We start from the raw sequence: 27494 nt of genomic DNA, 5'->3' as shown, positions 1-27494 counted from the left end.
TAAATTAAACACCCTTGCAACCAGGTAATACACTTTTGGATTCTTCACCTGTTTTGCATTCTTTTTAGGAAGACTATCTAACACAACACACCAGTAGAAAGTGGAAGTTGAAAGACATCATCACACCAGATCAAGTAGTATTAAGAACAAGTTTTTTGAATTCTGACAGAAAATTCCTGTTTGAGAGAGTCAAAAGTAATAATTTCATCATAAAATTACTGCATTCCATCATATCATTACACAGTTATATACATCCAAAACAGAGGAATTTTCTGCTGGATCCTTGTAGTGTTGTTTGTAGACAAGACAAACCCACCTTAGGGTGGGACTTGCCCTGATCAAAGACACTACAAAATTATCTGGAGATTGGTTTTAAACTACTGAAGAGGGCACCTGGAGACGTCTGCAGAGTGTGCGCAGTTCTTCACTATTTAGAGCATCGATCCTGCGGTGATACTCAGCCACTGATACTACCTGAATATGGAGACAGGAAGACAATAATTCCACTGACAGTTGAAGAAAAGTAAAAAAGGTAAGAAAAAAATGGAGAAAAATAATGAAGGAAAAGTGAGCTTTGATAGCAAACAGACAAAAACTGCTAAAAGATGTTTGTTTTTGCAAGGACAGTGGACATGGAAATGATTTTAGACTTGTGAGGAGACACAGCAAAGTAACAAACACTAATGGTACCAGCAGTCTGATGTCTCTGATCTCACTGCTTTATTATGAATGCATAGCTGATAAAGTAGCATATGAAGCTTCTAGGATCAGGACGCGAAACTATGTAGGTTGCTTCAGAAGTAATGCCTCACATTTACTTCCATAGAAAGTACAGAAGAAACAAAGAACACAATAACAGTATTTGATAGAGAAAATTCTCAACTGCAAAACACTATTTTTCAACGTAGTCACCATCACCACCATTAGGTGTGCATTTTTATCAGCCATGAACAAAAGCCTGCTTGCCATGCTTGTAAAAATGTGTACCAGCATAGGTGATCTACTAACACCAGTGCTGAAATGCACCACCTATCACCTCATGCACTCACATCCATTGTTTGGTCTCCATAAACATTCAGCAAGCATCAATGAATGTCAGTATCATTTTTTTTCCACATAGAGGCATTCAATGACTAACCTTTGTTTCATACATACTTCCATGTTGGAAACCATGTCAGATTGCTCTCTGTTACCATTTGTCACATGACAATAACATGTAACAGAATGCTGGTGGGAAGGTTCAACCTCTACTACCATACCATCAACATCCACCTCTGATGTTGTGGGTTGGCATCACAAAATAGGAGGCATCACTTTCAGAGCAGCCCTCATATTAGTCAGAGTTGCATGACTTAACCCAAACTCTTCATCCCAACACTCTCTCAAACCTTCTTTACACACAGATTTAATGGATCCTTTGAATCCAGTTTGCTCTCAAAAGAATAACCAGAAGCAAACCTCAGGCTTCTTAGTAGGTTCTAATTCATCCGACTCCTCCTAACAGTGAAGATAGTTAAGATAGCAGGACCAAAGTTTATTAACTCCTCAATACCATCTCCACAGTATCACTGTCATGTGCATTCCATTCACCTCCAAGCCTTCACAAACTGCTCATCCATCAATACATGCACTCCAAATGCCACCTGTTTTGGCAGGATGTGTATAGCCAGGAAGCCTTTAGTCAGAAAACTACAAAATGTTGCTTTGAGTGCAAAAAGCTGGCTGAAGGACTACAACAGTCATTTTTATGCAACTGCAGCAGACAGTGTGGTTTTGAGAAAGACTCAAAATCATCATTTGTATGAAAGCATCTTAAAACACGTGGTGAACAGATTAAATGGATGCCCCATGTAGTCAGTTTACTAAAAACTTCCAGAGATCCTACTATGGTGCAAAGGAAGATAAGTCCAGCAGCTCCCCATTGACCCGCCCCTATTACAAGGAGTTTCACCAGATACTCGCCACTGTCCTGAGAACAGAGTTCAGTCATGCATGACTGGCTCTTGAGCAGTGATGGTTCACTCTGTCCATGCAAGGCAAGGAAAAAGCAGTATTTGTGATATCCAGATTTATTACTAAATCATCTAAACTACTAGCACTCATTTTAGTTCCATCATCTTCTGTTCTCTTAGAAAAAAACGTATTGTAAATTGTATTGGTTTGTGCAATTTCAGAGTCAAGTAGTTAAATGCAAAGCTTTAGTAACATTCCTGTCTAGCATACAAATGATAGCATAGTTTGATCACTTATTTTCCACAACACTTCATTATATATACATGTCATTCCTCCCATCCCTGCGAACTTCTTGCTTTTTAGAATGACAATAGTGACTCTTAAGACTTATTGCTTCTTCAGGCTTAGTCCCTGTCACGTAAGCGGTATAATTTAAAATGGGCCATAGGTATATGATGGCTTCAGGACACTCCACCCCTCTGCCCTACCCCTTCCAAAAAAAAAAAAAAAAAACCAAACAAAAAACCCAACTCAATTCCTGACTCCATTATATAGCTGTTGTTCCACATACTCGAATGTTGACAATTTTATAGTCAACGTTATCTTGCCTTTAGCCTGCCAAAATGCATGCTCTATCACCAAATTGCACCTGTAAACTTCTCAGATCAGTACGAAACAGGACCAGTAAGTCTGGCATGTCACGTGACATGGGAAAGTTTGGGCTTTCAAAACAGTGTGCACAAGTTATCCTCAAAAAATTCTGACCTGGAAGAAACGAGGATACTTATTCAAGCATCCAGTACTATTGCTATGACATCCTGAACCTGTTGCACACAGTCACATTACACTAGGGTTTCCCACATCTGTCCCGTGGAAAAATCCTGCATGCCAACAGTATGCAACTACACAACTACAAGCATCACAAAAAGCATGCCATCAAATGTCAAGCTATACAGAGGAAAATTAAAGGTCGATAATAAAACAATCCATCCTCTCAAATCTAGTATATATTTTAAGTATAGAACCCATGCTAGCATTCTGAGTAAACCTTGTAAGAGTATACCAGAAGACAAAATGGTATAAAGGTTACGTACTCATAACTACATCCTTTCATAGAAAGGAATCTTTGAATGGGCACATCGAGATAGTTCACAGTTCAACAGATCACCTACAGTATGTGGCCTCTTACAAAAGAATTGGAGTTCAGGTCAACACTACTCGCTTTTGCTTTACAGTAAACAAAATTACTACTTCAACCAATCGAAGTATATCTTGAAGACAGCTACCACTTTGTTCCTACAAGGTTTGAGATCACTATTTGAAATGGTATTAACTAAATGGTATTAACTTCATGAACTAGAAGGTCCCTCTGCTTCTACGAAATGGTTTTATTCATATTCTGCTTATATTTTATTCCATTAAGGTTCATTCTTTGTAACCAAATTAATCCTCCATTCTGTTTTATAAAGTTCAATAAACCTGTGATTTTCTTCTGTCCTCTATACTGACTATCTATTATCCTGATCATTCCAGAAGACGCTTTTTGTACCATTCCATTTTGAGCTTACATTCTTCTTCACCATACTTCATTAGTATTTCAGATGTTATTTATTATAAATATGCCAAAAGGTCTTTCATATATGAAACTGCACTTTCATAGCCATCATATTGGATGGATTTTTAAAATAAACCTGTAATGGGTTTTGCAGCCAAATCAGTTACAAGTTTAATGTGTGGAGAACAAGGCTGAAAAATTGCCTGGACTACTGGGTTCAAAGGGTTGATGACACTGATTCAAGTTTAACCAGGGATAATAGGAGTCACTATTAGATTCCATATTGCTTAATCTACTAATTAGTACCCTGAATGATGAGACAATACACCACCAGCAAGCCTAGGGAAGGGACCAAAACCCAGGGAAAGCAGTCCATACACTGAAGGCCAAAGACTGCTAATCAATGATACATCAAGAAGATGAAGAGATGAAATAACAGACTCAAGTGGGATGGAGTAGTCCCACATGACAGTGCAGGCTGAGGTTTAGTTGGCTAGAGAGTAGCTTTGCAGAAGAGAACTAAGGGTCAGAAAGAAGTTGTATCTAGTATCCTGACAGACAAGTTTAACAGAGCCTAGTTGTGACAAAGAAGGTTAATTACATTCCAGGTGACAGATAAAAGAGCAATGCTAAATCGCAAAGGAGAATTCATATTCCTTTGTCAGAAATTGAGAAGCTCTATATGTAGTGTTGTGGCCACTTTTGTCAACTTCAGAACATACTGAAGATTGATACACTGGATAGAGCCCAGTGGAAGGTCATCCATTTCAGGATGGAAACACCATTCTCAAGAATTAACTAAGGCACCTGGTTTTATTTAGCCTGGAGGAGAAAAATGCTAATGGAGAACCTGATTTTTTTTTTACTGCACTTGGAAAAAAATGGAAATTATCAGCTATAAGGCACAGCAAGGTGAATTCCTAGCAGATGAAATGAAGAATTCTTCACAAAGTAGAGGTAAACGACTAAAACAGGCTTGCAAGAGAGGCTTCAGAATCTCTGTTCTTGGCAAATACCAAGCAGGGTCCACCAACAAGTTGGACAAATTCTGCTGCATTCAAGTCCTTATGGTACTAGGTAAGGTCATCAAAATACCAATACAGACCATATCTCTACAGAAGTTTCCAGAACTCTTGAATAGTGATCTAGGTATTCTGTCCAGGATTGAAGTAAGCATACCTATGTCAGTTCGCAGTACACTTTATTTACTGCGCCCTCTCCTCGTAACACTGTATCAGCATCCAGTTTCCTAAATACCGAAAGCAACTACTTTGTGTAGTGAGAAAGTATTCTTGAAGAAGAACCCTCTGTTGTCCCTCTAACTAAATCCTGATTCAAGAAGAATACAGCCGGAGACAAAAATAACTAAAGCCCTTACAGTTAAACTGGGCACTGGCTGGTAGAGACCGAAGCAAAGAATATGCAGTGCCATATGCAGAGATTAGCGTTTCAGCACAAAAATGATTCTGCTTAGGGACTTGAAACAGTCTACCAAACTAAAATTCCAAGAGCTAGTCAAGTTTGAAATAGCATGGAATTTGAGATACAGTACTATTCTAAACCAATACAGCTGAGAAAAATATTCAATAAGTCGCATGACTGTGTGAATACTTTTCAGCTTGATTTTGCACCAGTTATATTTGAGTTGACTATTTAGAACATAAGACTTTTAATTTTTAACACAATTAAGTCAATCAGGATTTACATATTAACTGTTTAACTTAAGATTCTCCTTTTACAGAAATTTGTTTTGAAACTTTGTTTTTCTACAAACAGGTTAAAAGGCCTCCTCCTCTTGCAAGATATGTTAGCATATCCAGTAAACAAAAACACAAATCATAGTTATATATGGAACTTGTCCATTAACAATACACATGAAAATGCACTTACGGTTGTTTGAATATCCACAAAGGAGAGCTTGCCACACATAGAACTTCAACCCTTTCAACCACTGGTTATATCACCCAGCTATACACTGCTGTAAACATGCACTCTGCTTACGTCAGTAAGGCATACCTCTGCCAGTTTAATTAAGTAAAAAAAAAAAAATGATCAACACATGTACCTAATACACAGTTGCATGAGTAAACACGCAACTGCTGCCCTCAAACTAAGTACAGCTAAACTTTCAGAGTTAAACTGCTAAATAAGTCCCTTGAGAGAGGAGTATCTTATCAGAACTGAACAATGCTTCTGGAAAGATAAGAATGGAGAACGAGTAACAGTTCTCTTCAGCATCAGTTATCTACACTCTCAAGCTTAGCTGAATATGAAACAGAAGAAATATAAAAGGAAGAAAATGTAAGACAAACTGTTCTATTCACTCTTAGTACACCTGTGCAAAACCAGATGAACTGAAAACTCTTTTGTGAGCACTTTCTTTAAACTCCAAAGTTCTACATCTTGTTCTAAATTATTTCATTTAGAAAAACAAAATCAGTTGGGTAATTTTATTAAGTCATTTACAAGTTATTTAAGCCAATCTATTGCTATATCAGTAACTGAGAAAGGGCAAGAAAGTATAAAAACTTCTCTAAGGGCTGTAAATAAATTCCAGTGAAAATTCATGAACTGAATATGGTTATGAAATGCTTTGAAATTGCTATTTATTTACTTAAAGACAAATGTAGCATCCCAAAAAATTTAGACTCAACAACCCCAACAAACAAATCCCAACCAAACCCAGACAGACTGACTCTTAATGTTTTACAGACAAAGAAATGAGCAAAACATAAATAAGAGAGCAACCAGGCAGCACTTCAAGCAAGCCAAAATACTAACTGACAGGGTAGGATTACAACACAGCTTAGCAGGACCATGGCCCTTCTTTGGTTCTGGACCCTGCCTATGGCCAGGAATGGAGTTTATGCAAGTCAGCTCAGACAGCAGGTATAGCAGTAGAGCTAAGCAATTTAGTTCTGTGTGGTTCTCAGCCAAAGTAGCTTCCTGTCATGATACTGGTGACAAGGAAGGGAAGGTACAAGAGTTAGCCATTTTAGACAACGGAGAGGGACCTGAGCCCGCTAAACTGGCAGGCATTACTGTTTTTCTTTAAAACTGGTAGTCTCAGAACTGCTCTGCACACCAAGATACCTTCCAGAGTGATGACAGAAGAGCTCAGTATGTCACAAGACAACAATGTTCTCCCTGTGATTAGGGGTCTCCACAGCACTGCAGAACTGTTAATTATCCACCTTGAAGTGTTCTGAGCCTACAGCAACTGTAGAAAATTGTAATTAATGTACGTTAAGGAAAAAATAAAAGTTCTGCAATAGCCACAATTAATAAATGAACTTCAAAAGAGCAGTCAAAGTCTTAAGCATACAAAACATTTACACAAAGTCTGGAAATCTTTATAACAAAGTATTTTTTCAAGATATTAGAAATCATTAATATGGCAGAATGCCAACAAGACAAGTTTATTTAACAGAAACAAATATTAAATATGTCTGTGCAAAGAGCTAACAATCAGAATTATGAAAATCCCTTTCTTAAAGAGATGTCAACTTGGTTCCTTGGTTCCAGGATGGTTCCTGTTGTCAACGAACTCATCTTATGGACTAATGTAAGGCACTTTCAGCACTAGCAGATAAACTACAAGTCGAACTGCCTCAATCAAAGCACTCAGTGCCTGACCTCAAGCTGCCACTTGAAGACAGACTGATCAAAGTAAAATACCAAATCTGATCATGCGGTGCAAATATCCCCTCACGTGTGACAAAGTGCTGTGCCATACAGATGCCACGTACGCTTACAAGCAGGCAATTGAATCCCATGTCAGCTGCAGACAATCTGATTGCACAAACCACAAAAAATGCACAGAAGATATAAGCCTCTGCTACTTGTTTTCTTTCAGCTTATAACTAATCTTTTCAAATATTAACCTACTACTGTACAGTATTTCTTGTGAGGCCTAAGATTTCACAATTATTAATAATACAGTATTTAATAACCTGGGTATGGCAAACATCTGTCATTAGTACAAAGTTGAAGACTTAATAATGTACTCAGCTACATCCTGCATCATTACTGTTGTTTTTGTTCGTTTGGTTGTGGTGGTGTTGTTGTTGTTTTACTCAATAAATAAATAAAAAATACTCAGATCAGTCCACTACTGTAACTCTAACAAAACTCAGCATGGAAAAACTGACTTCTGAAAGTTGTTGGTAGCAGCCTTACACTTCTAGCATCCACAGCAGTGAAGCATTACATTTTCATCTTTCACAAGGAAAGTTCTGTTTCAAGAACCTCCAAGTTTATGTAAGCCTCAAGAAATGGAAACCATTAAAACCATAAAACACCATTTTAATGCATAATATTTTCAGAATATAGAAGTCTGAGATAAGGTTTTACTGGCTTTTTCCCCTCTGGCTAACAATCCCTACAGAAGCCATGCGAAGCATTCCAGTCACAACAAGCACTTGGAAAAGCAGCATTCCACCTTTTGTTCTCTCCTTAGTCTGGAGTCTTTCGTCTGAAAGTGCTTTGACAGAAAGAACAATTGCCAGCATTTTTGACATTCTAGAAACTTATTGGCATCCCTTCTTTTACAGAACAAAGAGTCAATATGAAATAGGTGTACTAAGAAAACCAAACAAGCTAAGAAGCAAATGTACCACTGGCATTTTGATTTAGGAGCGTAACACCTTGGATAGTCATTGAGATTGATTACTTCTGTATTTCCCTGAGAAAGCATCAAAAAGTATTTGCTCTACCACCTATAGCAAAGGTGTCTTGGGTAAACATACCAGAGTGATTTATGCTTAATAAAAATGTATTTGCTTGACACATGCAATTCCATTTGGTCCAGCAACTATGTTAATTTCATGTCAGCTGAGCTTTCATCTGAGCTTCAGAAGAACACTGATGAAACATTTAGACAAAGCTTCATATTTCTGCCAGTTTAATGCGCTTTCCACTGTCTCGCAAAACACAAGCAATGGCTGCAATTCTCCTCGCTTTTCTGTAAGGTTATGCTGACATATTAGCAGGGACATATCATGACCTTTCACTGAAGGAAAACAACAACAAAAATAAAAAAAATACAGCATCTCTTGTCAACATAGTAACATTAGAATATTCTTCTCCCTAGTTATTTCTACATCCTTATTTTCTTACCAACTTTGTTTTGCATATGAGAAAATTGCTCTCTACAACTCTCCCAGCAGAGAAGATTCTCAGAATTGAGCCTTCCTATAGTTCAGGCTCTCTCATTGATCAAACTCTCCAAAGGAGCTGATAATCACTTTTGCATGAATGTGCTATGGTTTCGTTAGCACATGTGGACTTCGGCTAACACAAAGTGTTGGTCCCAAAAGGAAATGCTTGCAACATACTACTTCTGAATTTAAGGGAAAAAAAAAAAAAAGCAAGATGCATCTGTATCTCTATATTTAGAAGATCCACACACCAGAAACCAGATATCTCCAACTCTTACAAAGACAGCAAAAAAGTCTGTCAGTCTGAATTAAAAATAATTAGAAAAATAATTTTCTTCCACGTTTGCCAGCTCACAAAGTACAAGTAAATTGTCAAGATTGCTTCCTCCTTTTCTCCAAGACATTATTGTTCTGCAGGTCTCACTGACAATTTTTTTTTTTTTTAATATTCTACTGCAAATTTAAGCCTTCTTGGGCAAAACGATACAGAAAAATATATGATTACTACCATGAAGTATAAGAACAGTGTTCTGCCTTTCCCCCCCCCTCTTTGTTACAGATGTACAGCCAGCACACAATGCCATGAAGTCAGAAGCATTAGCAGAAATTCATACAGCTGAATAACTCCTGAGAAACTATACAGCAATAGCACTTGGATTTACACTTCTATTCTTAAACGCTAAGGTAAATTACAAATCAATATATTTAGCTACAAACCAAGCTTTTGTTGATATAAAATGTATTAGTCCAGAAGTGGAAAGAACACCAAAACCCACCAACATTAAAACTGCCGTAGTCCCCTAACTTTCAAAGTAATTGCTCATCTAGTGTCAGTGGAATATCAGCAATTAAACACACCTGATAAATTATGCACTAAAAATAGTGAAAATCTGACTTCATATCCTGTTTACACATTTTAAATTTAAACTTTCACAAACTGTCTATGCACCATCACAATGAGAATGAAATAACAAACGAATATACTACACTGAAAATTACCAGAACGTATTTATGATTAATTAGCTGATGTTTTCTTCCCTTTAAAAAAAAAAACAAAAAAACAAAAAAAACATGCCAGAGATGAGACATTTCCCTTCCAAAAAGAGACAAAAGAACCATTTGAGGATGTTTGAAAGCATTCTCTCTACCTGCAGTCAGTTCCAGGCACGGACAGAGCCCCACAATGGTGACAGGATAGGCTGCTAGATGCAGGTTTGACTGACATGGCAGGGAACAAATGAGCAAGTGTACAGTAGCGGAGTCGCATCCCAAATGATGACGGTACAGAAAAAGAAAGGTTTCCTGTATTCAAGGGTGGTTGCAGAGAACGAGTTTGTTGAAAGGCTAAAATATTTAAAGATACAGAACTTAGTTTTTTTTGTACACAACACTCAAAAATACTAAATTAGGAGCTGCTTATGAAATTGTGACACTACCATTCATTATTAACAAATTCTACCAGCAACAAATCTGCATTCAGCATTAAAACAAGTTTGTCTAACTACTGTTCACAAATAAATGGTCAGTTTTCTCTTGAGAGTTCCAACACTGGTTAAAGTTTAATAAGTAGTAAATTTTTGAAGGTTTTAAAGTATTCTAGATGCTAAATTCTTATTTTTCCTGGAATTGTGTTTTGTTTTCCTTTAAGGATGTTTATTTAAATAGGTGTGTTCAGCTGTAATACTTAAAGCATTCCTTTGAGAGTTTCCTTGTAGGAGCACTTGCAGGCTTTATTCCCCCCTCCTCCACACCCAGCTCTCCCAGTCCTGGGAGAAAATAGTGAATAAGCAAAGGCAGCAGCAGACAGCAGCACAGCATTAACACATCGATCACTTGTGCTGCTGCTCTGATCTAAAAGCCAAGAAGGCTAAACAGAGCAAAACAACAGCAGAACTCACACTTAACTGCTCAGCACAGCATACTCTGAAATACCTCACTGTATTAATAGGTAACTCCATATAATTCAGATGGATGTTTCTCTTTTTCAAAGAATGTTTCTTAGGAGCTGGTAACTCTTTAGAGACTTTGTTCCAACTTATGAAAATTACTAGGAAGAGAGCTATGAACTTTTTTTTTAAAAAAAAAAATCACTTGCACATTCAAACCAGCCATTACAGAAGAACACATACGGTATTTGGCTGTGTAAGATTCAAATAAAACTGTCACTCCATTTGCTTTTTTTTTTTTTTTAAATCACTAAGAGAGCCAATAAAGCAACAAACACACTGTAGAGACTGAATTAAAACTGTTTCATGTTAAAAAAAACTGCAATACGTGTAAGAAATTCTGCAAAAAATAAATCCAGTAAGCCAAGCTTAGATTTTCTGCATACTGTCCATTTCTTTCTTTCAAAACGTCTGTGGAAATGCATCTGAGCCAAAAGAGAATGCTAATCACAGAAGTAACTCCCCCTCAGCTTTGTTTCCCTTACAAAAATAACAGAAATTCCACCCAAACACTAGCTAACACATTGCTTCTCCAAAACTGGAGGAAGAGCCTATGAATCCAGGCCACCACGTAGTTTTGATTTTAGAACTCTTCCACTTTTTCTTTTTTAAAGTCTTAAATAATTAAAATAACTTAAATGTTGTATGTTTGAAAGTTTCTCTTGAAAGGAAAGCATCTCCAACTAAGAGCTTTTCAAATGGATTTTTACATTTTGCTCAAAAGAAAAATAAGAGCAATGAACTTGCTTGGTGAGACCTGAAAGCTTACTTTCTCACCTAAGTAGAATTGCAAAGTTTAACAGGAGTAAATGCACCAGAGACTTTTTCAAATCAGTCTGTCTGCTGACCTTGTTTTGATGTTTAGTCTTCCAGCAGCTCTGGCCATCAGCTGGTAGCTGCTCTACAGTTGGGAGTATGTTGGAAGGGGAAAGCACATACAAAAGCAGGTAACAAGAGCCTGGGCATCACTGTGAAGCAGTGCAGTCACAGAAGTGACAAAATGCTTTGTCTTGTGAATGACCTTCGTTCTGCTCCTTCATGCTTTTTTTTCCCCCCCCCCGTACAGCTAGAAGATAAATTTCTATTAGATAGAGGAAAAGAACTCATCCAAGAATCTCAACCCCAGGAGCATTCTCTAATTAAAGACAAAATAAACTGTTTTTATCCTTGGTGCATTTCTGGGTTTTACTGCTAATCTGTCAAATTGAACCAGAACCTTGCATCTTTTTGCTAGTTGATACATGCCTTGCCATAGAAGTTCATAATTAAAGAGAATCCACAGATAAGGAAAAGCAGCTCAGACCCAATGTATCTTCAGCACACACTTAGGAGCATCAACCTATTTACTACCCAGACCACAGAACACAACAAAATGCATCTACTTGTATCAAATGATAGACTTGTTAGTGTCATTACTAGTTTGTAACTAAGCAAAAATCTCTACACAATTAACATTCAAGGCAGAAAAACACAAGGCCTTTTTAACAACTGTTATACGTTATTTTTCTAATACATTAACCTGTCTTTAAAAAAAGACAGAAAAGGTACAAACCAACACAATTTATGAAATGTTTTATTTTCCCTCAAATTAGTTTATACATTGGCCATGCAACTTTTAAAGTGGTCTTTTAAGCTGATAACAAGCAAAAAACAGGATAATAAGCACACTAAGAAAAACAGGATGTAGGGTGTGAAACATCTCTGCAATTTGGTTAATAGCATTATTCTGTTTCACTTCGTAACTAACACAACATCCTGATACCAAAGAGACAGAAGTTGAATTCTACAATCCTTACACGTAATATGCATACACCTTTGAACAATATCACATTAGTAATTAAGTAACTCATTTCTCCTGCTCTTTTTCTCTTAAAGGAGGGAAGTCAGTCCAGAGATGCCCAGATGTGCTTTTGGGAGAAATTACTCTATTTTAAAACTTCTTGTATATACAGCTTTGTAGGTACTCAGGTTCTATGACAAAAAGCTACAAATGTCTCTCCTAGGAAAACTGAGGCACATATGCCTGTTTCTAGAATTTAATCCTCTAATTTCAGAAGCAATCCTAAAAGGTGAGGAAAACAAATCACAGGAACTACACTGCATTGCTTGAGAGACTTCACTGCAATTCGCCGGCCGTCTGCATTTTTGCCAGATGAGAAGAAAGGTTGTTTTTACACTGTTGTATTGTCTTTTCTGGGAACAAACATGAATGATGAACACTGACATTAGTTTCATGTTCAGTGATGTATGTACTTATTTGAATGTATTCTTAAAGAGATGGTTGCTACTTACTAAATCTAATATACATGTTTCCCAGACTGTAATAACTTCTATCATGAAAAAGTCCAAAAGAAAGTAAAGACTGAAAGCTCACTCAAGCAGCAGTTAAAATAGCAAAGCTTCCATATACACTACTATAACCTGACGGAAAGCAACACTCAAATTATCAATACTGCTAGTCTTTTTTTTTTTTTTTTTTTTTTTGCTTAGGAAGACAAATCTGATGAGATATGTATATCCTACGTATTAAAACTGCAAACACACAAGTTGTCAAGATCTACAAAATTGGGAGCACACTTACACCTCTCTTCTGCAGAGATTCTGACAAGTAAAACAAAGGCACAGTCCCAGAATTTGCTATTAGAAAACCTGCACAAGACAGATAAATGAAAAGATAAATCAGACCTCTCAATAAGAAGTAGACCAACTATTTTGTATGAAAAGCCTTTCATGTAAATTTGGAAACTGTGCCAAGTTTCAAAATAATGACGTTACAGCCTATAAAGAAAATAATTTCAGGTATTAGCTCCTAAGCAAAACAACAACTTTGTCTTCCAGAACAACTGGATGTTTAAACACCTTTGTTGCAACAACTTCTGCAGGTACGTAGACTAAGAAGCTGAAGACTGAAGTGAGACTGTGATTAACTCTGGTCTACCTGCAAGAAACACACTCAGCAGTACCACAGCCAGCTTCTAGGGTGCACTGTACAGCACTGACTGGCACAGTGCCTTAGTTGGCCGATAAATTAGATTTCCTTTCTTAAGAAAGTGTTAAGTTATGCTTTCTTTCAACAGTTTGAAAAAGAATAAAAGCATTTTCTTATCCACAAAAGTTTCCTCCGCATTTCCAGAGGCACTTTGAAAGCCTTTAGGAGCCTCTATACTACAAGATTTTTAATCGTCTGATTCAGCTTCAATTCCTGTGAAAGAGACTATCTCAGTTCTCTCCATTAAACGCATGAGATAACCATCAGTTACAATTCCATGTTCCTGATTCCAGCTATAGGGGAATAAGTTCTATGTAGTGAATACACATTCAAAAATAAATAGTTTGAGAGCAGATTAAGTAGAGAAAATAACTTGAGCAAAGCAAGAAATATCCTAACCACAAAGTTCAGATTTTTACATTATTTGAGTTAAATAAAAAAAAAAAAAAGAACAAGTGACCAGTTTTTATGAAAGGCACTGCATTATGTTAACTGCTGCCAGTTTCTCTTCAACCGCAGAAATTCATAAGAATTTCACTCCCAGACCAAGAGCGAAGCTCATTAAATATGTTATTTAATGATAGAGATCATAATGATTTCAAAATAGCACATAATACAAAAAAGTCAGTATTGCATGTATTTGTTAGTTGATTAAGAGACAACATTTCTAATATCAAGTCTACACCTTCCAGACTTCCTGCTTTCTGCTGATCCTGCATCATCTCCTCTGACATACATCTTAGAATATGGTGTGGTCATTGTGCTGTAAGACATGGCAAGTGGGTGCTTTATTTAGAAAATACAGAGCAGAGAATGGAAATAAGTTTACTAAAAACATACTATTAAGTATAAATAGGCCTTAAGTTTTTGTAAGGAGAAACAGCAGTGTTTGCTGATATGCCCATTTTACAACAGTGGTGTCACAGACTACCTTCCAGATCAAGTAAAGAACTTCACCTCTATATCCAATATCCTAATCCTGAAAATCCTTTGCTTTAACTTCACTTGCAGATCTTATCCTGTTTGTGACATTCATTTTTCCATAAAAACAAACTGAATTTCCGAACTCTTTTGTTAATGATTCAGGACACTGGGAAAATTGGCTGCAAACATCCATCAGCTTTGCTTCACTTGGGAAGGAGACTTCAAGACAGCTTTGAACAATCTGGCTTAGTGTTACCCAAACAACATATACACTAATGGATACCATTGTAACAATTTAGCTTCCAGCTACTTTAAGACTAGCTTGCAGGTCCTAAGACAATGAACTTCCTATTTTCACCATTCTTATGGATGATTATTTAAGATTCACGTAATCTGAAGTATGACTCAATCATGGAAAACTGCAATGAATAACATTTGATGACAAGGGGAAGTGCAAAGGGGAAGGAGGAATCAGTACTTAATACAATTAACTGTTCCAATACAGAGTAATTCTTCTGTTTACTTCTATTAAAATATTTAAGAAACATATTTAACTGATTTCCTCAAAACTGCTTAGAACTTCTTTGATGTCTCAGAAATATTTAGCTCTGTCCATACTGAGTAATTCCATTTTTCATGCCAGCATTCTAGTTGAAGCCTTACAACCCAAACCAACTCAGCACAGATTGCAACAAGGCTCACCAGGACAACCAAACATTCTCTTCCCTGACGAATGCTGCAAATTCATTTGAATACAAAATAAGTAAGATGAAGATAATACCCCAAAGAACCTAAGACTTCAGAGCATAGGCTTTTTTTTTCTGAAATACTTTTAACTCTTCAATATTTCATATATGATGAAAGTAGTGTTTATCTGATGGCAGTCTTGTCGGTACATCAGCAGAAGTTGTACCTGCTAACTTATTTCATGGCAAATAAACCGTACAGACCACAGAAGAAAGCACACATTTCTGCATGCTATTTATGTTACTGATCTTTGCTTTCCTTTTTCCGTTAATTCTTTTTCTACTGAACAAACAAAAATAAATCACAGTAATTCCTTAAAGTCTCTTAATAAAAAAGCTGCACCTGGATGTGTCAATACATGTTTGACTTTCAGACAAACAATCATGACTGTCTCAAAGCACCACTACAAACATCTAGGTTAACCATTAATCCTCTACACTCTGTCTCTACTTTTGGAGCAACAACAGCAGAGATATTACCTTCAGAAAAAGAAAATTACTCCACTAGCTTTCTCTTTCAGGAAAAAAAAAAAAAACCCAATACTGCTTTGTCATATATTTGTACATAAAGCTTTTATTTTCCATTTTCTTTCTACCCCAAGCTTTCCTACCACGTGTTCTGAAGAAGGCAATCTATTTTTCAAGTCAATGTCCACAGAAAAACCCAACTCAGTTCTATTAAAGTGTCAGTGGTACTGTTCTTCTGTTACCTTAGATGAAACCAGGATCAAGAGCTGACAGAAGTCTGGTAGATTATAGGAAGGAAATGCATTCACTGAAATTGAAAAAAAAAACTAAACAAAACAAACCAACAGTGGAAATAATGGGCATAATAGCAGCCACAATTTTGTCTGCTGACAATTATTCTGTCTGCTGGTACTTTCTAGCACACACTTTAAAAGCATTGCAGTTCATTTGTAAATAACAGATTGAACCACCTGGTAGTGTCAAACATTTCAATACTGTTTTTCCCAATTGTTTCCTGGATTAGATTATGTGGACCACACTTCAGATAATCTGCACAACACAGATAGAAATAACAGTATTTTTAGGTGCTGTCTACAATTGTTTCCAGAGGAGATCTAAATAAAAGGAATTACCTCACTTTACGGTAACTAACACACAGGGAAAAGAGTGTCTCCAACAGCTTCACAGATCCTAACACATTGTAAATTTAACCCCGAAGTTAAACTCGCCCTACTTTCTCTAAAAGTGATTCTGTACTTCTATTAACATTCTGTTACCAAAAGGTTCATTGAGAGATTGTGCCTTAATAAAATTGGTCAGTTGCCAGTCCGATCCCTGTGTCCCAAAAAGCTAGGCTTTAAAGCATCAAAAGAGCTTTGAGCTAGAGTTAATATCAAAAAATGTATTAGTAGTAACAATACTTGAGCAAGACAAAAACTGAAAATCTCAAGATTCAGCAGATATGCATGCAATGTATTTATATCAAAAGCCTCAGTAAAATCCTCCACATAGTCCATCAGCTGTAACACCAGCCTAATACTTCAGCTAAGTGACACGTTTGAATTAAGAATTCTACTAACGTTCTAACTTCTGAGGCTAAAAAAAAAAAAAAAAACTATTACCTATAAAAAGGCTATGGCAATTTTTGAAGTTTCTTCACACTACATAAAACACAAGGATGGAGATGTTCAGTTTTAGTAGTCTCTAACAGGAAAAAAAAAGTTAAAAAAACCAAGCTTACAGTCAGATACCGCAATTGCTGTCCTGAGACTAAAAGCAATCACTGCTGACTGGATACTTAAACAATTTGACAAGAATCACAATTTCTGACCGACACTTGAATGCACAAGACTATATATGTCTTTACTGTATGTACACTAAGAAACAACTACAGACATGTAAAGATGTGTCCATAGAAACACAGTGGACACAGATTAGCACAGGATGTGTTCATTGAGAATAGCTCCAGTTACAGCATATTGCTAAAATCCATGCAACATATTTATGTACTGAAAGGTTACAATAGTTGAGAAGTTCTTTACTGGGTTATTGGAGAAGCATTTCATTAATAGATTAATTTTCCTGACTAAGACTTGAGACTAACCAATCATTATTAGACAAATGCATAATAAATAAATATGTATAATCAGAACATGTCAATTAGACTGAAAATTAAGTCTGCTTCATCAGTGTTACACCTTCTCTGCTGTAATCACATTCAACTGTGAGGTTTTTATTTTTATTCAACTTAATTTGCCTCAGACAAATGGACTTGTAACTGTGAAATGTTGCCTGACCTCATGTTAGAGCAAAGCATCAGGATGGTATAAATTAAGCAATAATGATTACAGTAAGCAGACAGAAGTACATCACTTCGTACTTCTTACTGGGAAAATGTTTATTTTCATAAGAATATTATTAAAATATTGTTAAAGACTCTTTGACACTGTACTTTCTTACCTCCCACTCTTTAGCAGCATCTTCAGTAGTAGATTCTTCACTAGTTTCAGGTTCTTCCTTCTTTTTTACGACTATAAATCCGGGCTCTCGAAGAGATTCCCCAGTATCTTCTGCATATAGCTCTGGACTCCACTGGATAAAGAAGACATACAGGTGATCTGTCCTAGAGAAATCAAGTAACGACACAGAAAAGAAAAAAACACAGTAAACTTCTGGGCTACGCAATTATAAAATTCTATTTTTTATTTTAACATGAGGTACCTTGTTTTACTAAATTTTACTAGATTACATTTGGAAAAAACTAACCATTATACTATTGTAGGTTGTTGTTATTTGCTTGTGTTTAATTTTATGAAATTACACTGGAGGAAAAAAGAAGCAAGTTGGCAATGACTAGCTGTGCTCTCATACACAAGCACAGTCCTTCAACCATTGGAATGTTCTGTTTCCAACTGAAACAACTTTCAAAACCGAAACGGAGCATTACATTTTAAAATTTAATTTAGAAGTACGTGGACAATTAAGTACATAAAAAACAATACTAGGATTTCAAAAAATTATTTTACAACATGCCTGTTTTCCCTGCCCTTGAGAAATAGCTCAGCACTCCCAAGTCAGGTATCCAAGTATACAGACCATGAAAATAACTACGTATGTGAGACAATAAGACTAAAAAAAATGTGCAAACGCATAGCTAGACAATAGGCTAGTTTTCAGTTTATCTGTAGTACTGCAGTAAGTACTCAACATTTAAATTACCATCTTTTAAGTTATCTGCCACAAATGGTACCATTTTCCAGTTTGGAAAAACAAAAATAAATTCTCCTAAGTTATTTACAACCCCTAACCGGTGTCAGCCTATACTGTTTAATTATTTCCTGTGTGTGAACAGAAAAGGATGCACAATGAACCCAGTAGTATCTCTTCATCATGGAATGACAGCTTCAAAAGGTAGAATTTTATAGCATAAGTTATTTATAGAATTTGCAGATTCCTACATCTCTCACCAAAGAGAGTCAATCTGCACATTAGCATGAAGAACAATACTTGCATTTCCCCCTCCCCCCCACTTAATTTTTGTAAAACAGAATGCTCAAAAAATAGCCAAAGATACAGTGCAGCAAAGTTTTACAGAACTGCAACTATCGTTTGCCTGTGCATTTGTCTAAAAGGCATAGGAGGAGGATCAGTTATTCAAAGTCAGCACTCTTTAAAACTAAGGTCTCCAGATAACAATGATAAAAGGAAAATAATGAAAAAGTAAACAGAGAAAGAAAAAAAAATCTCAGATGCATAAGGCTTGGTAACATCTAAGACAAAAAGAAGCTTCAGGTACCTCATGCACAGAAGTATTAATTTTCCAAGTTCTTTGTAGGTTTAAAAAAAAAAAATGAAAAATCAGATTTATTTCAAAGTAACTTTAAAACCAGTTGTTACAGCAGCTAAAAAAAGTAAATAAAAATTATATTTATGAACTTTATGACATTTCTTTCCTGATAAGCTTATTTTCTTTCTTATCACTAGGTGAAAGAAAATTGAGTTGATACTAATTATTTTTAATCTATCCAGTGCAGCACTCAGCAAGTTTTACACTGTATTACAAAAACAACCCCACTACAACATGACCTGTAAAGCCAGAGGATGTTTAAGGTAAATAACCAGATTAGTAATGTGCCAAGAAGTTAGAGAAAGATCATTTATCTGATCTCCCTGGCAATGACTATAAACTGTAAGCTAAGAACTACTATTTTTGAAATATGCTGTAAGTTTTGCTTTATGCTGAAGGTACGTATTTGCACTGCTTGAGATAGTAATTATCAGTTGATCAAGAAATCATTGTCATAAATAAAAAGACTGCCTTTAGATGAAGTGTAATATGAACAGAACAAGAAAAATAAAGTTGGATGTAACTGTAAGAGGCCATGTGTCCCAGATAAGAATAGCTACACCAGAACTGCTAGGACAGACATTTGTGTCAAGAAATTGTACTACCTCTGCTCAAGGGTTGCAAGATTAATGTTTAAAGCCAGGTTAGTGATTTGCATAGACTCAGTTCTTATTGTTGGAAAATGCAATTTTTTTTTTTAAATGGCATTTCAGTCTGTTATATATTTCCATTCACAGAGGACTACTGCCTTTCTTGTTGCAGCCAACTTAAGTATGAAATGAGTTTTATGTTTGTAATCAAATTTTTTCTCCTTTAAATTAAAGAACCCCACTTACTTCTAATTTTCCTTATATGTTACACTTTCTAATTAGTCTTGCTGCTTTCCTCTGGACTCTCTCCAATTGATCCATATCTGTCCTCAACTGCTGTGCCCCAACTGGACATTCTATGCCATTCAGCTCAAAAGAAAAGATGGAAAAGTGACTTGATCATTCTGTGTAGGTATTTATACAAGACTATATCCGATAGATTTTTTGTTTGGGTTGTACTTTAGTTTTTAAGCTCCTTGTTTAAAAGTATTTCCAATATCTTAGGGAGGGAGAAAAAAAAATCACATATGTTCACGTTGAAAATAAATCAGTTTACTAACAAAGATTATTCAAGAAATTCAACACTATCAGCGAGGGAGCATGGACATTTCATTTAAATATTTTTCTAGTAGATGTGTTTAAGTTGCTTCTTGGGGGGGGTGGGGAGGAAGGAAACAAAACAAAAACACCCTGTGCTGCACTTTGTACAAAAGAACTAGATGGAATACTTTTGTTTTTAACTCAGAGCTCAAGACAACTATTTTTTCCAAGCGATAAGAAGCACAGACAATGACAAAGCACTCCCTGCAAAACTTGCTTCCTGCACAAGATCCCACTTAATTCAATCTTTCTTTCATTATTTACTTGTTACAGGGAGTACTGACCCAACCTGCAAGTAACTATGCAAAGCTTTGATATGGTAACGAGGTATTCAGTACAAACCAATAATCAGTATTGCAGAATCATAGAACATCCTGGACTGTTGGGACTGTGTTTCTTTACGGACAGTCAGTAAAGACTTTTGAATAGAGCAGGGGGAGGAGAGACATGGAAGACCTAGAAGTCCACCTCCTTCTTACCTTTCTTGAGGAACAGCAAACCAATATTCATGTTTTTTATCCCTCTGAGCATACTGTTGCATTGATGCACTTGCTTGTGAGACAAATGTTTTTCTCATAGGTTTTCCAACCTTGAGACACAAAAACTTGTGAGATCGATGTCTTCGTTTTTCTTTCGTAAGGGAAGAACCTATTAGTAAAGAAAAATTAAGCTATCTACAACATACAATATTGCTTAACAGAATGACTAGCTAATTTCCTATACATAATAAGTAGGTAGAATGAGTAAGCATAGGTAATAAGAGATGAGGTAATATAAGGACAGGTAAATACTGCAATCTTTTTTGTTGTTGTTAAGATGTATCATTAGTAGAACTAACTTCATAGCACAGCATATTTGGACGTTAGAAATAATTCTGCTTCTGACCCCAGTTCACATTAAGTTAATCATTCAACCATGCTTGGAAGTATTTCAGAGGATACTCTCAAGGCATATCCCTCGGCACTGATTCAGAAATACCTCACACTTGAAGACATACCATACTCATGCCAAAGATGACAATGTTAAATAAGTACATGTGCCAGACATATGTGCTAATTGCTTCTCCTACAAGGAAGAGAAATTCTAGCAATGCTGTTAGACAACAAAGATGAATTTATTTTGTTATCCCTTTCAAATGTTTCAGATGTATGACCACCACTTCATGATAAAGCATACCAGAATTGGCAGCATGGGATTCTTTCTGCTATTGCTATGAGGTTTGTTCAATTAGATATATAACTACTCTCAAGGTTGGGATTGTCAAGTCAGCACAGGGTTAAGGAAGAAACCTTCTCAAAATTATTTCTGAGAGATCAATCACCCAAATCCTATGACATATGTTCCATCCACAAGAAAAAGCTTTTTAAAGCAGGGAAGGAAAAATGGAAGTTTTCAGAGTTCTGATGATCAGCTATAAGCACAAAGCGATGTAGCATAACATTGGTGTTACATGTGCACGTGTTTCAGTTTTCTAAAAGACTCAACTGCTACTTACAGTTGCAGTTTACCTTCAATGACCATGCAGAATACTCATACAATAAGTACAGCAAACATCACCTTTTGATCTATAAACATCTCAACAGTATGCTTTCTCAGTCTCAGTGATTTTTCACCATAAAGTTTATAAAACTGCACTGTTACATAATGTGTACTTAATTTTCAGTAATATTTTAGAATTATTTTTGCACAAAAACTGAAAGATAATATGATTTAAATACACACAAGACCCAGCTGTTCCACTGAATTTGAGTGTGAACTTTGTCACTGCGTAAGGAACTCTGACCATTATCATTTCTTTAAGGCACCACCTACAACTAGTTAGTTTCTAGTTGTTTAATTTTAGAGCATCACAAAAAAACAAGGAAGAATAAATGAGTTCCAAGTAATACAAAATTCAGATGTCTTTTTAGCTATTACAAACTATTAGCTAATAAATTTCTACTTTCTTAGCAATTAGTGTATCACTTGTTCAACATTGAGAAAAACTAACACATCATTAATTTCTAACTCAAGAACATCTAATTTTAGTAAACAACAAATGATAGTTTGCAAATCCTAGATGCTCAAAAATCCCCACAGAAGAGCACAAATCTAAGTCCTTGCTACGTTCAGTAAACAAGAAGGCTACTTAGGTGACAATGATAAAAAAACTCATGGGACTAATTCAGAGTTTGAGATCAATAGATTAGACGTATTTATGGTGTCAATCTTTTAATGAGATTGAATCTATTGCTAACAGCCCTATCTAAAATTTAGTGTTTGCTGACTTAGGAGTTAAGGAACAGAACCATCCTCTTACTTTGATTTTTATCTAAAATTGTTTATAGATGAAACTAGTAGAAATTGCATGAAACTTCTATCTAGACTATGAAATAGAAATTAATCAATGCAAATAAAACAGTACATTTGGTAAAGCAATATGCAAGCTAATAAGAAATGTACAATGGCCTCCAAAAGGCCAACTTCTATACCTACGTTTCTGAGACACATTTTTCCCCTGCAAACACTGTGAATGCACAGTTCATCCTGTATCAAAAGTTTACAGTATCACCAAATGAGAATCCTCAGGAGAAAAAAGCCATGATGAAGGTATTCAATACTGCTGAATCACAGGTAATATTCAGTTGTAAGAAAAGCAGCTATAGTGGCAGAGTATATTTGTGTTCACTTTTTTTTTTTTTTTTTTTTTTTTTTTTTTAAGTCATAACCAGCAGCTACAGTTAGCTAACATTTTGGCTAGACAGCTTGCTTAATTATTTAAGATATAAAACCAAACCTATTACTTAATGATGCTACTGTTAACCTGCTCCAAATTCAAAATTCAGTTACCTTCTTAACTGGGGGAGAAAAACAAAAAAGTCTGAATCACTCAATACAATCTCAGATTTCAGTTATGAAAAAAAAACAATTTGACCTCCATATTCTCTTCAACCATATTCTCTTAGCATGTGACATATTATGTTTTCTTTAGAGGTCTGAAAATATTGCACAATTCAAATGATTAGTCTTATTAGTAAGATGACAGAGTATCAGAAAGTAACAAAGAATTTTGTAAAAAGAGATAGTATGTGAAAAATCACCTCTGAACTATTACTTTTTAAAATAAACATGAATTAAATCTCTTAAGCTTTAAGCTAACTTTTGATTAACAATCCCAGGGATTAATCTTCACAGAAGAGTAAGGCCACTCCTGTAAATCTAACGATACTACAGTTTCATAGCGTTACTTTTACCACCTTGCTCCTATTTGCTTTGAGAAATGTTTTTCCTGTGTTCAGCCTTGATCTTGTCAGCATGAATGTAATACAAAATATTAGTGAATCTTCTAAAACCAATTTAAGCCTCTGTGCTACGTTAAACCTCCAGTGTTTTGCTGCTCAAAACATAAAACTTAACAAGGTATACAAGACATAAGTGAGTTTAAAGTCACTCCTTAAAATTCACTCATACACAGATACACCAAGTCCAAAATTTAAGCAAAAGTTAGGTGACTACTAATGAACATTTTTGATTCTGAGCTCTATAGCGACCTAATTATCATAGATCTAACTGCATCTGTTTGTTGAAATTTTCCCTACAAAAATGATACCAATTTAAATAAAAACAGCATTGGTAAGGAAAAGGGTCAGTAAAGTACCCATGTTTTCAGTTTCCTAAATAATATCTTTCCACTGATTTATGTAAGAATGGACTAGATATATTTGCACACTGGTGAAAAATAAGCAATATATGGGGATGTGTTCCACAGAGTGGAAAATAAAGCCAATTCTCAAGAGCACCTATGAAGGCTAACACTGTATCCATAAATACTGGCTCACCTTCTGATTGCCCATCTCCTGAAGTCACAGTTTTCTGACTAATATCTTTTTGTGAATCCTGCTGCATATTTTCTCTTTGTTGTTTGGTTTGTTGCATAGTATGGGACTTCCAGAGTTTGCGAAGTTCCTCAACTTCTGCCTCAGAGTCTTGAGCTTGCTCTGTGTTTCCCTTCCTAGTTGGCTCTAACTTTTGAGAGTCTGTGGTACCTTCACAATGTGGACATTCCTCTCTCATTTTACTCTCTAATTCTGACTCTTTTCCTAGCGTGGAGTCTTGATCTTTGCCCACTGGTGTCTCTTTGTCACATTCTTCACTAACATGCGATCCTTGCAAAGACTGCTGAAAGGTGTTCTCCATGCTTTCACTAGATTCTTGTCCACCCTTTACAGACATCTCTGCACCTTCTGAACCTACGCTGTGGGTATCTAACTGTTTAACATTCACAACCATTTCAACATTGGATTTTAAGTCACTGCCAGCTTCTTTCGAGTCCAAAACGGTTGTTAAACATTCTGCACTAGTTTGGTTTACTGTTTGGACAGACTCTGATGATGCTCCCGAAGACTTGTCTTGTCGAAGCTCATCTGAAGAAACAAGTTCCTCACGTATTGGAGAGAGTTCTGACTCTGTGAACACATCTTCTGAAAGAGACTCCTCTGTACTCCTTGGAGCAGTGCTAGCGCTGTCATTGCCTGTATCCCGAATCCTGGAATTCATTTCTTCTGTATTGCTTTTTGCAGCTTTCTTGGAATGGCAAAGTTCCCTCACAGACAGCTGTTCTACATCTCTGTTGAGCAAACAAGGACATTACGATAGCAGGTGCCTTTTATGTCAAGCTTTTTTCCTTTACCAAGTTTTACTAAATATTAAAAAAAATACATATTTTAGTATAAAAAAAATTAATCAATCCCATGTTCCTCACCCCTTAATCCAGCAAACAACAGCAGTAAGAAACATGTGTAAGTATGCTTGCATAATGTTTAATAGTAATCTTATGGCAGACCTTTTGACAGTACGACATAGATGCTACTTCCAAATTTCACATTACTTTTGCAAAGAGAAGATCTTTTGAAACCAGAGAATTCACGTGAGATTCTTAAAGTGTAAAACAAAAGAAATGGAGGGTGGCAGAAGGGGTTGACAAAGCCCACACAACCCTCATCTCTAAAAGTAGATATCCTCCACAATCTTTAAAAGTTTAGCTATCAAAAATGTATCTGTGAAAACCTGTTCCACTTAGCATCAACTTCAGACCTAGCTCCCTGATAAGACAATGCAGAAGACATTTGGTCTAACCTTGCCTCAACTAGTCAACACAAAACAAGAGGAACCATCATGGTGTGTTTTATCAAGATCTTACCATTCTGCCTCTAGAAAATAAACAGTGATTAGTATGCTCACCAATCACAGAATTGCCTGATTGAAAAGGACCAGAATGATCACAGAGTTCAACTCTCCTGCTATGCGCAGGGTCAACCACCAGACTGCCCAAAGCAACATCCAGCCTGGCCTTGAATGCTTCCAGGGATGGGGCATCCACAGCCTCCTTGGGCAACCTGTTCCAGTGTGTCACCACTCTCTGTGTGAAAAACTTCCCCCTAATATCTAACTTAAACCTCCCCCATGTCAGTTTAAGAGCATTCACCCTTGTCCTTTCACTATCCGCCTCATAAACAGCCGTTCCCCCTCCTGTTTATAAGCTTCCTTCAAAGCACTGGAAGGCCACCAAGCTAAAATCAGGTATCTAACTCAGATTATCACTGTTAGGCAAAATAAATCCTGAACTAGTTGCTGCAACTCAACATTCTGAATAACAGAAATCAGGTGTTGACAAAGAGAAAGACAAAAGCACATATATAAGAATTTATTTCCCATGAGGGAAATTATCCTATTCAAAATTACCTTCAGAAATAAGTCAACTAGAAATCTACATTTTAGAAAATGATAAGTACTAGTAGGCTGTGAACTTGCTCAACTTTATCTACACCAGAATTCATCAAAAAAAGCTGTCAAAGTTTTAGCAGTATACAACCTTCATAAATAATTTGTCATCTTTAAGCATATTTTTGACTTGAGATCTAAAATGCAGATCCCTTGCTATGAAGCACATTAGATCTCCCATAAGTCTCAAACACTTAAGAATCACAGAATGGTTGGGTAGACCTCAAGGATCATCAAGCTCCAACCCCCCGCCACAGGCAGGGCCACCAATCTCCCCCATTCTGAAAAACTATAGTTCCACTTCACATCTCAACTGAACTTTTAGTTCTCTTACTCAATGTTCAATGTTGATATTAAGACTGTGCTAGCTCAAATATTGACATTAAAGGTCTTGTCAGAACTAACTATAGCTATAAATCAGAAATTTGAATTTTATTTTCCCAAAACTTTACAGATATGTCTCAGATTTTCATGAATTTAAGGTACAGAAGAGCTGCAAGTGAAAAAGTGCTAAATTAGCTTCCTATTTAATAGTTTATAAAGTTGTCAGAATGATAAACATATAAGACTACAAATGAAACATGACTTATCAAGCATGTTTTCTCATTTCACATGCATTTATATTAGAGGCAAAACAAAACAGAAAACACACGTACTATAGAAGCCAAAAACCTGCAATGTATATAAGGTAAAGTCATCAATCAAATTTAAGTCATTAAGAAACTAAATAGGCTGGGGAAAAAAGACTTGTTTTGCAACTGCAATCTTATAATCCAAATAGCTAGATTAAAAAAGTTATTTGTATCTTAATTTCATTACCTGCACTATATGTTAATGAAACTAGGCACTAAGATGAACCATTTTTAAGTGCAATCTGGAAAATAAAACTCCCAGAAATGAGCAAACAAGGCCATGTCGAAAGACCAGCCTGTTAGTACGTCTCTGCTGAGGCCATGCTTTGGAAAAAAAAAAAAAAAAAACAAAACCATACAAGTTATTTCTTCTAGACATCAGAGCACTTAAGATCATCAAAAAGTGTGCTTAACCTACCTTCAAATGGAGAAGAACTCCATTAGAAAAGTCATTTTTCAAAATTTAGTAGCTTTATACCTTAGATCTCAGTATCTTTAAACCCCAGTATAATTAAGCTACCATCCCTTTATTGCAGATTGTTGCGTTTTTAATAGTTATGTCAAGCAAATAGCTTTATTCTCTCATACATATATATATATATACACACAATTTTGTACACTTGCCTGTAGTTAGATGATTAAGCAGCCTGCACAGTTGTGCTTTATAGGCATGTAAATGTGCCATGATTTTTTTTCATCATTTTTTACAGATGTTTTAATATTACAATTTATACTATTTCTGAGGAAAATCTAAATACTAGGTATATAAGAACTAGGTAAAAAAAAGAAAAAGATGTTTTTATACTGCTGTTCAAAGAGAGCTTTG

The 27494-nt window shown here is 35.9% G+C and overlaps 1 protein-coding gene across 9 annotated transcripts in view; it reads right to left on the bottom strand.

The window, feature by feature from the left end:
• OXR1 (oxidation resistance 1) overlaps nt 1–27494 on the bottom strand; it is a 247470-nt gene that overhangs the window by 11598 nt on the left and 208378 nt on the right. For 8 of the 9 annotated variants that reach the window (XR_014882644.1, XM_085221565.1, XM_085221569.1 and 5 more), the window contains 4 exons: nt 24095–24882; nt 20756–20924; nt 17700–17862; nt 394–474 (listed from right to left, as the gene is read on the bottom strand). Coding sequence is in view for 8 of the 9 variants with exons in the window: in XM_085221565.1 (XP_085077691.1) it covers nt 394–474; nt 17700–17862; nt 20756–20924; nt 24095–24882 (1201 nt within the window). In the remaining variant the exon portion in view is untranslated. The remainder of the gene's footprint in view (nt 1–393; nt 475–17699; nt 17863–20755; nt 20925–24094; nt 24883–27494) is intronic. The other variant, XM_085221561.1, reaches the window with a different exon arrangement.

Source organism: Meleagris gallopavo, chromosome 3 (assembly GCF_905368555.1).
Source record: "Meleagris gallopavo chromosome 3, MGAL_WU_HG_1.1, whole genome shotgun sequence".
NCBI lineage: Eukaryota > Metazoa > Chordata > Aves > Galliformes > Phasianidae > Meleagris > Meleagris gallopavo.
The sequence above is the reverse complement of the archived record's forward strand: the minus strand, read 5'-3'. Positions and strand labels throughout refer to the sequence as shown.